Source organism: Heterodontus francisci, chromosome 4 (genome assembly GCF_036365525.1).
Source record: "Heterodontus francisci isolate sHetFra1 chromosome 4, sHetFra1.hap1, whole genome shotgun sequence".
NCBI lineage: Eukaryota > Metazoa > Chordata > Chondrichthyes > Heterodontiformes > Heterodontidae > Heterodontus > Heterodontus francisci.
Window position 1 is genome coordinate 671,901 of NC_090374.1, and position 16,688 is coordinate 688,588.

General features: G+C 57.0%; 1 protein-coding gene across 2 annotated transcripts in view; it reads left to right on the forward strand.

Moving 5' to 3' along the window:
• nup155 (nucleoporin 155) overlaps positions 1-16,688 on the forward strand; it is a 560,589-nt gene that overhangs the window by 263,426 nt on the left and 280,475 nt on the right. For both annotated transcript variants that reach the window (XM_068029070.1, XM_068029071.1), the window contains 2 exons: positions 6,664-6,823; positions 10,621-10,687. In XM_068029070.1, coding sequence (XP_067885171.1) covers positions 6,664-6,823; positions 10,621-10,687 — 227 coding nt within the window. The remainder of the gene's footprint in view (positions 1-6,663; positions 6,824-10,620; positions 10,688-16,688) is intronic.

Genomic DNA, 16,688 nt, shown 5'->3' on the forward strand with positions numbered 1-16,688 from the left:
CCCCCCCCCCCGCACTCTCCTACCCCCCCCCGCACTCTCCTACCCCCCCCCCGCACTCTCCTACCCCCCCCCGCACTCTCCTACCCCCCCCGCACTCTCCTACCCCCCCCCGCACTCTCCTCCCCCCCCCGCACTCTCCTCCCCCCCCCCGCACTCTCCTCCCCCCCCCGCACTCTCCTCCCCCCCCCCGCACTCTCCTCCCCACCCCCGCACTCTCCTACCCCCCCCCGCACTCTCCTACCCCCCCCCGCACTCTCCTACCCCCCCCCGCACTCTCCTACCCCCCCCCGCACTCTCCTACCCCCCCCCGCACTCTCCTACCCCCCCCCGCACTCTCCTACCCCCCCCCCGCACTCTCCTACCCCCCCCGCACTCTCCTACCCCCCCCCCCGCACTCTCCTACCCCCCCCCCGCACTCTCCTACCCCCCCCGTCCTCTCCTACCCCCCCCCCCGTCCTCTCCTACCCCCCCCCGCACTCTCCTACCCCCCCCGCACTCTCCTACCCCCCCCGCACTCTCCTACCCCCCCCCCCCGTCCTCTCCTATCCCCCCCGTCCTCTCCTACACCCCCCCCCGCACTCTCCTACCCCCCCCCCCCGTCCTCTCCTACCCCCCCCCCCGTCCTCTCCTACCCCCCCCCCCGTCCTTTCCTACCCCCCCCCCGCACTCTCCTACCCCCCCGCCGTCCTCTCCTATCCCCCCCGTCCTCTCCTACACCCCCCCCGCACTCTCCTACCCCCCCCCCCCGTCCTCTCCTACCCCCCCCCCCGTCCTTTCCTACCCCCCCCCCGTCCTCTCCTACCCCCCCCCGTCCTTTCCTACCCCCCCCCGTCCTTTCCTACCCCCCCCCGTCCTCTCCTACCCCCCCCCCCGTCCTCTCCTACCCCCCCCCCGCACTCTCCTACCCCCCCCGTCCTCTCCTACCCCCCCCCCCGCACTCTCCTACCCCCCCCCGTCCTCTCCTACCCCCCCCCGCACTCTCCTACCCCCCCCCCGCACTCTCCTACCCCCCCCGTCCTCTCCTACCCCCCCCCGTCCTTTCCTACCCCCCCCCGTCCTCTCCTACCCCCCCCCGTCCTTTCCTACCCCCCCCCGTCCTCTCCTACCCCCCCCCGTCCTCTCCTACCCCCCCCCGTCCTCTCCTACCCCCCCCGTCCTCTCCTACCCCCCCCCGTCCTCTCCTACCCCCCCCGTCCTCTCCTACCCCCCCCGTCCTTTCCTACCCCCCCCCGTCCTTTCCTACCCCCCCCCCGTCCTCTCCTACCCCCCCCCCGCACTCTCCTACCCCCCCCCCCGCACTCTCCTACCCCCCCCCCGCACTCTCCTACCCCCCCCCCCGCACTCTCCTACCCCCCCCCCCGCACTCTCCTACCCCCCCCGTCCTCTCCTACCCCCCCCCGTCCTCTCCTACCCCCCCCCCCGTCCTCTCCTACCCCCCCCCCCCGTCCTCTCCTACCCCCCCCCCCGCACTCTCCTACCCCCCCCGTCCTCTCCTACCCCCCCCCGTCCTTTCCTACCCCCCCCCGTCCTCTCCTACCCCCCCCCGTCCTTTCCTACCCCCCCCCCCGTCCTCTCCTACCCCCCCCGTCCTCTCCTACCCCCCCCGCACTCTCCTACCCCCCCCCGCACTCTCCTACCCCCCCCCCGCACTCTCCTAACCCCCCGTCCTCTCCTACCCCCCCCGTCCTCTCCTACCCCCCCCCCCCCCGCACTCTCCTACCCCCCCCCCCCGCACTCTCCTACCCCCCCCCCCGCACTCTCCTACCCCCCCCCCCGCACTCTCCTACCCCCCCCCCCGCACTCTCCTACCCCCCCCCCCCCGTCCTCTCCTACCCCCCCCCGTCCTCTCCTACCCCCCCCCGTCCTCTCCTACCCCCCCCCGTCCTCTCCTACCCCCCCCGTCCTCTCCTACCCCCCCCGTCCTCTCCTACCCCCCCCGTCCTCTCCTACCCCCCCCGTCCTCTCCTACCCCCCCCGTCCTCTCCTACCCCCCCCGTCCTCTCCTACCCCCCCCGTCCTCTCCTACCCCCCCCGTCCTCTCCTACCCCCCCCGTCCTCTCCTACCCCCCCCGTCCTCTCCTACCCCCCCCCGTCCTCTCCTACCCCCCCCGTCCTTTCCTACCCCCCCCCGTCCTTTCCTACCCCCCCCCGTCCTTTCCTACCCCCCCCCCGTCCTCTCCTACCCCCCCCCCGCACTCTCCTACCCCCCCCCGTCCTCTCCTACCCCCCCCCGTCCTCTCCTACCCCCCCCCGCACTCTCCTACCCCCCCCCGTCCTCTCCTACCCTCCCCCGTCCTCTCCTACCCCCCCCCCCGCACTCTCCTACCCCCCCCCGCACTCTCCTACCCCCCCCCGCACTCTCCTACCCCCCCCCGCACTCTCCTACCCCCCCCCGTCCTCTCCTCCCCCCCCCCGCACTCTCCTCCCCCCCCCCCGTCCTCTCCTACCCCCCCCCGTCCTCTCCTACCCCCCCCCCGCACTCTCCTACCCCCCCCCCGCCCTCTCCTACCCCCCCCCCCGTCCTCTCCTACCCCCCCCCGCACTCTCCTACCCCCCCCGCACTCTCCTACCCCCCCCCCCCGTCCTCTCCTATCCCCCCCGTCCTCTCCTACACCCCCCCCCGCACTCTCCTACCCCCCCCCCCGTCCTCTCCTACCCCCCCCCCCCGTCCTTTCCTACCCCCCCCCGTCCTCTCCTACCCCCCCCCGTCCTTTCCTACCCCCCCCCGTCCTTTCCTACCCCCCCCCGTCCTCTCCTACCCCCCCCCCCGTCCTCTCCTACCCCCCCCCGCACTCTCCTACCCCCCCCGTCCTCTCCTACCCCCCCCCCCCGCACTCTCCTACCCCCCCCCGTCCTCTCCTACCCCCCCCCGCACTCTCCTACCCCCCCCCCGCACTCTCCTACCCCCCCCGTCCTCTCCTACCCCCCCCCGTCCTTTCCTACCCCCCCCCGTCCTTTCCTACCCCCCCCCGTCCTCTCCTACCCCCCCCCGTCCTCTCCTACCCCCCCCCGTCCTCTCCTACCCCCCCCGTCCTCTCCTACCCCCCCCGTCCTCTCCTACCCCCCCCGTCCTCTCCTACCCCCCCCGTCCTCTCCTACCCCCCCCCGTCCTTTCCTACCCCCCCCCCCGTCCTCTCCTACCCCCCCCCGTCCTCTCCTACCCCCCCCCGCACTCTCCTACCCCCCCCCCCGCACTCTCCTACCCCCCCCCCCGCACTCTCCTACCCCCCCCGTCCTCTCCTACCCCCCCCCGTCCTCTCCTACCCCCCCCCGCACTCTCCTACCCCCCCCCCCGCACTCTCCTACCCCCCCCCCCCGCACTCTCCTACCCCCCCCCCCCGTCCTCTCCTACCCCCCCCCCCCCGTCCTCTCCTACCCCCCCCCGTCCTTTCCTACCCCCCCCCGTCCTCTCCTACCCCCCCCCGTCCTTTCCTACCCCCCCCCCCGTCCTCTCCTACCCCCCCCCGTCCTCTCCTACCCCCCCCCCCCGTCCTCTCCTACCCCCCCCCCCGTCCTCTCCTACCCCCCCCGTCCTCTCCTACCCCCCCCGCACTCTCCTACCCCCACCCGCACTCTCCTACCCCCCCCCCCCCGCACTCTCCTACCCCCCCCCCCCGCACTCTCCTACCCCCCCCCCGCACTCTCCTACCCCCCCCCCCGCACTCTCCTACCCCCCCCGTCCTCTCCTACCCCCCCCCCCCGTCCTCTCCTACCCCCCCCCGTCCTCTCCTACCCCCCCCCGTCCTCTCCTACCCCCCCCGTCCTCTCCTAACCCCCCGTCCTCTCCTACCCCCCCCGTCCTCTCCTACCCCCCCCCCCCCGCACTCTCCTACCCCCCCCCCCCCGCACTCTCCTACCCCCCCCCCCGCACTCTCCTACCCCCCCCCCCGCACTCTCCTACCCCCCCCCCCGCACTCTCCTACCCCCCCCGTCCTCTCCTACCCCCCCCCCCCGTCCTCTCCTACCCCCCCCCGTCCTCTCCTACCCCCCCCCGTCCTCTCCTACCCCCCCCGTCCTCTCCTACCCCCCCCGTCCTCTCCTACCCCCCCCGTCCTCTCCTACCCCCCCCGTCCTCTCCTACCCCCCCCGTCCTCTCCTACCCCCCCCGTCCTCTCCTACCCCCCCCCGTCCTCTCCTACCCCCCCCGTCCTCTCCTACCCCCCCCGTCCTCTCCTACCCCCCCCGTCCTCTCCTACCCCCCCCGTCCTCTCCTACCCCCCCCGTCCTCTCCTACCCCCCCCGTCCTTTCCTACCCCCCCCCGTCCTTTCCTACCCCCCCCCGTCCTTTCCTACCCCCCCCCCGTCCTCTCCTACCCCCCCCCCGCACTCTCCTACCCCCCCCCGTCCTCTCCTACCCCCCCCCGTCCTCTCCTACCCCCCCCCGCACTCTCCTACCCCCCCCCGTCCTCTCCTACCCTCCCCCGTCCTCTCCTACCCCCCCCCCGCACTCTCCTACCCCCCCCCGCACTCTCCTACCCCCCCCCGCACTCTCCTACCCCCCCCCGTCCTCTCCTCCCCCCCCCCCGCACTCTCCTCCCCCCCCCCCGTCCTCTCCTACCCCCCCCCGTCCTCTCCTACCCCCCCCCCGCACTCTCCTACCCCCCCCCCGCCCTCTCCTACCCCCCCCCCCCGTCCTCTCCTACCCCCCCCCCGTCCTCTCCTACCCCCACCCCCGTCCTCTCCTACCCCCCCCCCCGTCCTCTCCTACCCCCCCCCCCCGTCCTCTCCTACCCCCCCCCGTCCTCTCCTACCCCCCCCCGTCCTCTCCTACCCCCCCCCGTCCTCTCCTCCCCCCCCCCCGCACTCTCCTCCCCCCCCCCGTCCTCTCCTACCCCCCCCCGTCCTCTCCTACCCCCCCCCCGTCCTCTCCTACCCCCCCCGCACTCTCCTACCCCCCCCCCCGTCCTCTCCTACCCCCCCCCCGTCCTCTCCTCCCCCCCCCCCCGCACTCTCCTCCCCCCCCCCCGTCCTCTCCTACCCCCCCCCCGTCCTCTCCTACCCCCCCCCGTCCTCTCCTACCCCCCCCCCGTCCTCTCCTACCCCCCCCCGCACTCTCCTCCCCCCCCCTGCACTCTCCTCCCCCCCCCCCGTCCTCTCCTACCCCCCCCCCCGTCCTCTCCTACCCCCCCCCGTCCTCTCCTACCCCCCCCCGTCCTCTCCTACCCCCCCCCGTCCTCTCCTACCCCCCCCCCGTCCTCTCCTACCCCCCCCCCCGTCCTCTCCTACCCCCCCCCCCGTCCTCTCCTACCCCCCCCCCCGTCCTCTCCTACCCCCCCCCCCGTCCTCTCCTACCCCCCCCCCGTCCTCTCCTACCCCCCCCCCGTCCTCTCCTACCCCCCCCCCCGTCCTCTCCTACCCCCCCCCGCACTCTCCTACCCCCCCCCCCCGCACTCTCCTACCCCCCCCCCCGCACTCTCCTAACCCCCCGCACTCTCCTACCCCCCCCCCCGTCCTCTCCTACCCCCCCCCGCACTCTCCTACCCCCCCCCCGCACTCTCCTACCCCCCCCCCCGCACTCTCCTACCCCCCCCCCCGTATCTCCTACCCCCCCCCGCACTCTCCTCCCCCCCCCCCGTCCTCTCCTACCCCCCCCCCCCCGTCCTCTCCTACCCCCCCCCCCCGCACTCTCCTACCCCCCCCCCGCACTCTCCTACCCCCCCCCCGCACTCTCCTCCCCCCCCCCCGTCCTCTCCTACCCCCCCCCCCGTCCTCTCCTACCCCCCCCCCCCGTCCTCTCCTACCCCCCCCCCCCGCACTCTCCTACCCCCCCCCGTCCTCTCCTACCCCCCCCCCCGTCCTCTCCTACCCCCCCCCGCACTCTCCTACCCCCCCCCCCGCACTCTCCTAACCCCCCGCACTCTCCTACCCCCCCCCCCCGTCCTCTCCTACCCCCCCCCGCACTCTCCTCCCCCCCCCCCGTCCTCTCCTACCCCCCCCCCCCCCGCACTCTCCTACCCCCCCCCGCACTCTCCTAACCCCCCCCGCACTCTCCTACCCCCCCCCGCACTCTCCTACCCCCCCCCGCACTCTCCTACCCCCCCCCCCCGCACTCTCCTACCCCCCCCCGCACTCTCCTAACCCCCCCCGCACTCTCCTACCCCCCCCCGCACTCTCCTACCCCCCCCCCGCACTCTCCTACCCCCCCCCCCGCACTCTCCTACCCCCCCCCCCCCGCACTCTCCTACCCCCCCCCCGCACTCTCCTACCCCCCCCCCCCGTCCTCTCCTACCCCCCCCCCCCGTCCTCTCCTCCCCCCCCCCGTCCTCTCCTCCCCCCCCCCGTCCTCTCCTCCCCCCCCCCCGTCCTCTCCTACCCCCCCCCCCGTCCTCTCCTACCCCCCCCCCCCCCCCGTCCTCTCCTACCCCCCCCCCCCCCGCACTCTCCTACCCCCCCCCCGCACTCTCCTACCCCCCCCCCGCACTCTCCTACCCCCCCCCGCACTCTCCTACCCCCCCCCCGCACTCTCCTACCCCCCCCCCGCACTCTCCTCCCCCCCCTCCTACCCCCCCCCCCGTCCTCTCCTACCCCCCCCCTCCCCCCCCCTCTCCTACCCCCCCTCCCCCCCCCTCTCCTACCCCCCCCCCCCGTCCTCTCCTACCCTCCCCCGTCCTCTCCTACCCCCCCCCCCCCCCGTCCTCTCCTTCCCTCCGCCCTCTCTCTCAGGTTTGAGGCCTGTCGGAATGTCAACCCCTCTTTTCTCCCCTGGAAGCCCTGGACTCTACAGTGGTGTTTCTCTACCCCCGGTCACCACCATGTCTGGACCAGAAGTGGTTTTTTCTGGAAAGCATAACGGCATCTGTATCTACTTCACCAGGATCATGGGGTATGTTTCTCAGCATTCTCCTCAGGTTACTTTCCCATTTGAAACACCGTAACCCCGTAAAGTAACACACCAATTCTATATCCTATTTCTGTAACACACTCTGATTCTCTACCCTGTTTTAGTACTGTAATGCACTATAAATACATAAGAACATACTAATTCGGTGCAGGAAACGCCTTTCTGCCTTTCAGCCTGCTTTGCCATTCAATAACTTAGTGACTGAACTGATTACTCCACATTTCTGCCTTCCCCCGATAACCTTTCTCCCCCATGATAATCAAGAATCTATCTACCTCTACCTCTGCCTTAAAAATATTCAAAGACTCTACTTCCGCCACCTTTTGAGGAAGAGAATTCCAAAGATTCACGACCCTCTGAGAGAAAAATATTTCTCCTCATCTCTGTCTGAAATGGGCTTATTTTTAAACAGTGACACCTAGTTCAGATTCTCCCACAAGGGAAAACATCCTTTCCACATCCACCCTGTCAAGACCCCTCAAAATCTTTTATGTTTCAATCAAGTCGCCTCTTACTCTTCGAAATAAGCAGATACAAGCCTAGACTGTCCAATCTTTCAGAGAACAAAGAACAGTACAGCACGGGAACAGGCCATTCGGCCCTCCAAGCCTGCGCCGACTTGATGCCTGCATAAACTAAAACCTTCTGCACTTCCGGGGTCTGTATCCCTCTATTCCCATCCTATTCATGTATTTGTCAAGATGCCTCTTAAACGTCGCTATCGTACCTGCTTCCACCACCTCCCCCGGCAACAAGTTCCAGGCACTCACCACCCTCTGTGTAAAGAACTTGCCTCGCACATCCCCTCTAAACTTTGCCCCTCTCACCTTAAACCTATGTCCCCTAGTAACTGACTCTTCCACCCTGGGAAAAAGCTTCTGACTATCCACTCTGTCCATGCCGCTCATAACTTTGTCAATCTCTATCATGTCGCCCCTCCACCTCCGTCGTTCCAGTGAAAACAATCCGAGTTTATCCAACATCTCCTCATAGCTAATGCCCTCCAGACCAGGCAACATCCTGGTAAACCTCTTCTGTACCCTCTCCAAAACCTCCACGTCCTTCTGGTAGTGTGGCGACCAGAATTGCACGCAATATTCTAAGTGTGGCCTAACTAAAGTTCTGTACAGCTGCTGCATGACTTGCCTATTTTTATACTCTATGCCCCGAACGATGAAGGCAAGCATGCCGTATGCCTTCTTGACTACCTTATCCACCTGCGTTTCCACTTTCAGTGACCTGTGGACCTATACGCCCAGATCTGTCTGCCTGTCAATGCTCCTAAGGGTTCTGCCATTTACTGTATACTTCCCACCTGTATTAGACCTTCCAAAATGCATTACCTCACATTTGTCCGGATTAAACTCCATCTGCCATTTCTCCGCCCAAGTCTCCAACCGATCTATATCCTGCTGTATCCTCTGACAATCCTCATCACTATCCGCAACTCACTAACCTTTGTGTCATCCGCAAACCTACTCATCAGACCAGCTACATTTTCCTCCAAATCATTTATATATACTACAAAGAGCAAAAGTCCCAGCACTGATCCCTGCGGAACACCACTAGTAACAGCCCTCCATTGAGAAAAGCACCCTTCCACTGCTACCCTCTGTCTTCTATGACCGAGCCAGTTCTGTATCCATCTTGCCAGCTCACCTCTGATCCCGTGTGACTTCACCTTTTGTACCAGTCTGCCATGAGGGACCTTGTCAAAGGCTTTACTGAAGTCCATGGAGATAACATCCACTGCCCTTCCTTCATCAATGATCTTCGTCACTTCCTCAAAAAACTCAATCAAGTTAGTGAGACACAACCTCCCGTTCACAAAGCCATGCTGCCTTGCTAATAAGTTCATTTGTTTCCAAATGGGAGTAAATCCTGTCCCGAAGAATCCTCTCTAATAATTTCCCTACCACTGATGTAACTTCCTGGATTATCCTTGCTACCCTTCTTAAACAAAGGAACAACATTGGCTATTCTCCAGTCCTCTGGGACCTCACCTGTAGCCAATGAGGATGCAAAGATTTCTTTCTACCAAAATGAATGACTTCACATTTCTCTGCATTCGATTTCATTTATCACCTATCTGCCCTTTCCACCAACTTGTCTCTGTCCTTTTGAAGTTCTGGACTATCCTCTTCACAGTTCATAATGTTTCCAAGTTTCGTATCATCTGCAAACTTTGAAATTGTGACCTGTACCCCAAGGTCTAGGTCATTGATATATATCAGAAAGAACAAAGGTCCCAACACTCACCTCTGGGGAACTCCACTACAAACCTTCCTCCAGTCCGAAAAACATCCATTAACCACTACTTTCTGCTTCCTGCCACTCGGCCAATTCCGTATCCATGTTGGCTGTATTCCATCATCTACACCTTTGCTCACCTGTCTGTTGTGCTGCACTGTATCAAATGCCTTCTGGAAGTCCATGTTCACCATATCATTGGCATTGCCTTCATCAACCTGACAAACATAACTAGTTTGCAGTTCCTTTGCAATTTTTAACAACTTTAAGTCAAATTCTGGGTGTTAAACTAAATTTTAGTTTCAGAAATACCAGAGAATTCCCACTTGCACCAGATTTCAGACTTTCACACTCTGTTAACACTATCCTATTTTCATGACCATTTCTGTACTGTAACACACGCTGTTCCTATTCCCTGTTCCTATGGTAACACTCTTTCCATATCCCATTTCTGTTCTGTAACACACTGAATTAATGCCTTTATTACTTTGCTGTAATGCATATGGGTATAGTAAGGCAGTAGTTTATGTTCCTAGAACAGTAAGCCTGCTCCCTGAAAACATAACCTAAGGAACAGGAGTTCAAGTCCCAAGTTAGCAGTTTGCGAATTTGAATTCTGTTTTTTTTTTCCAAAAAATTAAAAGCTGGCATCAGCAAAATTGACCATGAACCTGTTGGATTGTCGTAGAAACCCAGTTGGTTCACTGCTGACCTTTCGGGAGGGGAACCTGGTATTCTTAGACAGTTCAGTCCCACGCACCAATGTGTTTGACTGTAAACTGCCCTCTCATGGCCTTGGGGATTTGGAATAAATGATGGTCTTGCGAGATTTTATGCTCAGGTCTGCGGAGTGGAACCTGAACCTCCGAACTTCTAACTCAGGCTAATCAATTGAGCCTCAGCTCATGCTCACTGGAAGAATGGAGGAGAAATTTCTTGATGCAAAATGTAATTAAGAAGTGGAATTCCTAACCAGAAACAGTGGTGGAAGCAAAATTTGTAATAAGGATAACTTAACAGAGTCTGTGGAAAGAGCAGGGAAAGTAGCACTAATCAATATCTCACTCCTTTTCTGTGAATTACCTTTTTACACTCTATCCCTGAGATGGGAATAAACATTTAGTCCATGAAATCCGTCTCATTCAGCCATGGTGCAATTAAATAAACAGGTAAATGCCGCACTGAGCCCTCTGTACAGAGACCAGTGCCAGGCCCCTCTGTACAGTGTCGGACTGAGCCCCTCTGTACAGTGATCTGTAATAATGGAGCCCAGCAGCTGGTAGACGGGTGAGCATTTTATAGTGATTGATACTCCAGTCTGTGATATCTCCTGTTGAATTACAAGCTCCTGTTTGCTGAGCATTGAGGTGTGAATGTACTGACTGCTGTGATTTTTGTGATGGATAATCTTGTTTCTCAGTGATGTCACAGATTAGGAGAGTGCTGACACATGTCATGCAGGCTAAATACCTCATGTACTGAGACAGGAAGCAAGGATAGAGATAAAGCGAGGGTATTCTGTGTTTCAGGAATGTCTGGGACAGCAGTATAGCAGTGGAACAGACTATCCACCATTACAGGCAACAGGCAGTGCTGGTGAGTACATACTGATATAGATCGTAATAAATTGCAGGCAGTGCTGGTGACTACACACTGATACACTTGCGGGGAGGTGATAACGTGGTGGTAATGTCACTGGACTAATAATCCAGAGCCCAGGCTGATGCTCTGAGGACGTGGGTTCGAATCCCACCACGGGATTTGAAATTTGAATTCAATTAATATATCTGGAATTGTAAAGCTTGTCTATGGTGACCATGAAACCATTATCGATTGTTGTCAAAACTCATCTAGTTCACTGATGTCCTTTAGGGAAGGAAATCTGCCATCTTTACCTGGTCTGACCTAAAGGCCTGCTCGTGTCTGGGAAAAAAACCCCAACCCGAACCCTATCGGACCCGGCCCGAGTCGTTGCATTTTTTCCCGCACCCGACCCGACCCGACTTGACACGACTTGAGCCTGACCCGACCACCGGAATGTTCACTTTCTCCAGTTGACAGCATTTGTTTTGCATCCATACTGCACTCACTGTACTTAACACTTTTGGATGGATGGATTGGGAGGAAGTGGCAGCATGAGCGCGATGACGTCATAGAGGCGCTCACTGTGCAGACTCAGAGTCTGTGGAGTCCGGATGCACGTTGCTCTCCTTGAACTACCGGACTCCCAGCTCAGGCAGGCTTTTCAAATTTTGACGCTTACTTACTCGACTTCCCTTTTTTTCCCAGCAGAGCAAAAGGTAGTACTGTGTGTCGGACCCGGATCCGGACCTGGACCTGGTCTGACTGAACCCGAGTCCGAAAGCCGGGTCCGGAAGAGCGACCCGACCCGAACCTGACACATGTTGTTGTGTCCCATCAGGTTCGGGTCGGGTAGCAATCCTTTAGTCTGACCTACGTGTGTCTCCAGACCCACAGCAATGTGGTTGATTCTTAAATGCCCTCTCAGGGGCTTAAAAAGCCACTCCGGTCAAGGGCAATTGGGGATGGGCAATAAATGCTGGTCTAGCCAGTGATGCCCATATCCGATGAACGAATTTAAAAAAAAAATACAGACCATAACACATTGCAGGCAGTGCTGATGAGTACACACTGATATAGAGGGTACAATATTACAGGAAGCAGACCCGGGTTGCTGCAGAGTGCCTGGTTTTCTAGTCATGCAGAAAGTTATGGAGGCGGTCTACACTTTTATATAGAAAGGAAAGGAATAAATATTTAGTCCATGAAATACATCTCATTCATGGTGCAATTAAATAAATAGATGAATACCACAATGAGCTCTTTGTACAGCGACCAGTGCAGGACCGAGCCCCGTGGCCGGGTCGGACCGAGCCCCTCGGCCCGGTGGCCGGTGTCGCACCAAGCCCCTTGGCTGGGTGGCCATAGAAACATAGAAGCAGGAATAGGCCTGTTCCCGCTTTCTCCCCATATCCCTTGATCCCTTTGGTATTAAGAAATATATCTATCGCGTCCTTGAATATATTTAATGACTTAGCCTCCACTGCCTTCTGCGGTAAAGAATTCCACAGGTTCACCACCCTCTGAGTGAAGAAATTTCTCCTCATCTCAGTTCTAAATGCCATACCCCGTATCCTGAGACTGTGACCCCTGGTTCTGGACTCCCCAGCCATCGGGAACATCCTCCCTGCATCTAGCCTGTCTACTGCTGTTAGAATTTTATAGGTTTCTATGAGATCCCCTCTCATTCTTCTAAACTCTAGTGAATATAGGCCTAGTCGACCCAATCTCTCCTCATACGTCAATCCGGCCATCCCAGGAATCAGCCTAGTAAATCTTCTTTGCATTCCCTCCATGGCAAGAACATCCTTCATCAGATAAGGAGACCAAAACTGCACACAATACTCCAGATGTGGTCTCACGAAAGCCCTGTATAACTGCAGTAAGGCATCCTTGCTCCTGTACCCAAATCCTCTTGCAAAGAAGGTCAACAACCATTCCCCTTCCTAACTACTTGCTGCACCTGAATGCTTGCTTTCAGCGACTGGTGTAAAAGGACACCCAGGTCCTGTTGCACCTTCCCCTTTCCCAATCTATCACCATTCAGATAATCTGCCTTTCTGTTTTTACAACCAAAGTGGATAACCTCACATTTATCCACATTATACTGCATCTGCCATGCATTTGCCCACTCACCCAACTTGTCCAAATCACATTGGAGTCTCTTTGCATCCTCCTCACAGCTCTCATTCCCCCCCAACTTTGGTCGTTTGCAAACTTGGAAATGTTAGGTTTAGTTCCCTCACCGAAGTCATGAATATATATTGTGAATAGCTGGGGCCCAAGCACCGATCCCTGCAGTACCCCACTAGTCACTGCCTGCCCCCCGGAAAAAAGACCTGTTTATTCCTACTCTCTGTTTCCTGTCTGTCAACCAATTCTCAATCCATGCCAGTATATTACCCCCAGTCCCATGTGCTTTAATTTTGCAAACTAACCTCTTATGTGGGACCTGATCAAAAGCCTTCTGAAAATCCAAATACACCACATCCACTGGTTCTCCCTTATCTATTCTACTAGTTACATCCTCAAAAAACTCCAGTAGATTTGTTAAGCATGATTTCCCTTTTGTAAACCCATGCTGACTTTGCCCAATCCCATTTATGCTTTCCAGGTGTTCTGATATCACATCCTTTATAATAGACTCTAGCATTTTCCCCACTACTGATGTGAGGCTAACTGGTCCGTAATTCTCTTTTTTTTCTCTCCCTCTTTTTTTAAATAGTGGGGTTACATTTGCCACCCTACAATCTGTAGGAACTGCTCCAGTGTCTATAGAATTTTGGAAGATGACCACCAATGCATCTAATATTTCCAGGGCCACTTCCTTCAGTACTCTGGGATGTAGATTATCAGGCCCTGGGGATTTGTCAGCTTTTTAACCCCTTTAATTTCCCAAGTACTATTTTTTTTTTAACTAATACTGATTTCCTTTAGTTCCTTCCTCTCATTAGACCGTTGGTTCCCTAACATTTCTGGGAGGTTATTTGAGTCCTCCTTTGTGAAGACAGAACCAAAGTATGTGTTTAATTGTTCCTCAATTTCTTTGTTCCCCATTATAATTTCCCCCGTTTCTGACTGTAAGGGACCTACATTTGTCTTCACTAATCTTTTTCTCTTCATATATTTATAGAAGCTTTTACAGTCAGTTTTTATGTTCCCTGCAAGTTTACTCTCATACTCTATTTTCCCCCACTTAATCAACCTCTTTGTCCTCCTTTGCTGAATTCTAAACTGCTCCCAATCCTCAGACTTGCTCCTTTTTCTAGCAATTTTATATTCCTCCTCTTTGGATCTAATACTATCCCTAACTTCTTTTGTAAGCCATGTTTGAGCCACCTTTCTGGTTTTATTTTTGCGCCAGACCGGAATGAATAATTGTTGCAATTCATGTGCATGTTCTTTAAATATTATCCATTGCCTATCTACCATCAACCCTTTTAGTAAAGTTCCTTAATCTACCATAGCCAACTCATGGCTCATAGCTTCGTAGTTTCCTTTATTTAGATTCAGGACCCTAGTTTCAGATTGAACTACTTCACTCTCCATCTTAATGAAGAATTCCATCATGTTATGGTCGCTCCTCCCCCAGGGACCCCGCACAACAAGACTGTTAATTAATCCTTTCTCATTACACAATACCCAGTCTAGGATAGCCTGTTCTCTAGTTGATTTCTCAACGTATTGGTCTAAAAAACTGTCACGTACACACTCCAGGAAATCCTCCTCCACAGTATTATTGCTAATTTGGTTTGACCAATCTAGATTTAGATTCAAGTCACCCATGATTGCAGTTGTACCCTTATTGCATGCATCTCTAATTCCCTGTTTAACGTCATCCTTTACATCTCCACTACTGTTTGGGGGCCTATAGACAACCCCCACCAATATTTTCTGCCCCTTGGTGTTTCTTAGCTCTACCTAAGAGTTAAGGCTAAAGCTAAGATGTCAAGAGACATCTTGACAAATATATGAATAGGAAGGGAATAGAGGGATATGGTCCCTGGAAGTGCAGAAGGTGTTAGTTTAGGCAGGCATCAGGATCGGCTCAGGCTTGGAGGGCCGAATGGCCTGTTCCTGTGCTGTACTGTTCTTTGTTCTATGCAGATTCCACATCAGGATTCTCTGAGCTAATATCCTTCCTCACTATTGCATTGATTTCCTCTTTTACTAACAACGCTACTCCACCTCCTTTCCCTTTCTGCCTGTCCTTCCTAAATATTGAATACCCTTGGATGTTCAGTTCCCATCCTTGGTCACCCTGCAGTCATGTCTCCATAATCGCTACTATATCATAACTGTTTATATCTATTTGCGCTGTTAATTCATCTACCTTATTGCGAATGCTCCGCGCATTAAGACACAACGCCTTTAGACTTGTCTTTTTAACTTTGTTAGTCATCTTAGCTTTATTTTGCACTATGGCCCCATTTGTTTCGCGCCCTTGTTTTCTCTGCCTTCCACTTTTGCTTCTTACCTTTCTGCCTTTCATTTCTATCCTTGTTTCCCCCTCCTCTGTCTCCCTGCTCAGATTCCCATCCCCCTGCCATTCCAGTTTAAACCCTCCCCGACAGCACTAGCAAATACCACCCCACCGAAGAAATTGGTCCAGGTCCTGCCTAGATGCAACCCGTCCAACTTGTACTGGTCCCACTTTCCCCAGAACCGGTCCCAATGTCCCAGGAATCTGAATTCCTCCCCCCTACACCATTTCTCCAGCCACATATTCATCCTGCTATTTCTGCTCTCACTAGCACGTGGCACTGGTAGTAATCCTGAGATTACTACCTTTGAGGTCCTACTTTTTAATTTACGTCCTAACTCCCTATACTCAGCTTGTAAGACCTCATCCCTTTTTTTAACTTTGTCCTTGGTACCGATATGTACCACGACAACTGGCTGCTCGCCTTCCCCCCTCAGAATGCCCTGCAGCCGCTCAGAGACATCCTTGACCCGAGCACCAGGGAGGCAAACATACCATCCTGGAGTCTCTTTTGCAGCTGCAGAAACACCTGTCTGTTCCCCCTTACGATTGAATCCCCTATTACTATCGCGCTGCCACTCTTCTTCTGCCCATCCTGTGCAGCAGAGCCACCCATGGTGCCATGAACTTGGCTCTTGCTGCTTTCCCCTGAGCTATCTCCCCCAATAATATCCAAAGCGGTATATCTGTTAGAGAGGGGGATGGCCACAGGGGACTCCTGCACGACCTGCCTTCCTCTACTCCGCCTGGTGGTCACCCATTCCCTTTCTACCTTTGCAACGTTTGCCTGCGGTGTGACCACCTCACCAAACGTGCTATCCACGCCGATCTCAGCATCGCGGATGCTCCACAGTGAATCCACCTGCAGCTCCAGCTCCGTAATGCGGGTAGTCAGTAGCTGCAGACGGATAAACTTCCTGCACACATGGTCATCAAGGACACTGGAAGCATCCCTGATTTCCCACATAGCGCAGGATGAGCATATCACAGGTGCGAACTGTCCTGCCATGACTTACCTTCAGATTACTTGGTTACTCCCTTTAATTAATAATACCAATTACGCTCGGGGCCTTATTCTACTCCAAACATTACCCACTACAATCTAAAGTCCTTACCTTTACTTTTGAAGCTAACGGACTGCAGTAGTATAAATAGTAGAAAAGCTTGCCTGAACCTACTTACCAATCAGCTGCTTCCCTGCACCCTGCTTCCCCAGTCAGTAAAATCCCTGACACACAACTCACAGCCTCACTGTGTCCAAACAGCACGATTCTAATTAGTTATTATTAATAAATTATAATAATAAAACAAAACCCTAGTACTAACCTTATCACTTACAAGGTAGCCATTTGAGGGTTTTAAGAATAACTTTTTCTCCCTGATTTTTAAGCTATTTGCAGGTAATAACAGCTGTTACTTACCAACCAATCAGCTTACAGATCTCCCGTGGTGTCACTTGTAGTTTTTTTTTTCCTCTTTTGAAATATAGTAGGTAGTGTTTTTTCTTGTCAGGTATCAAGATCATCAGTGTAA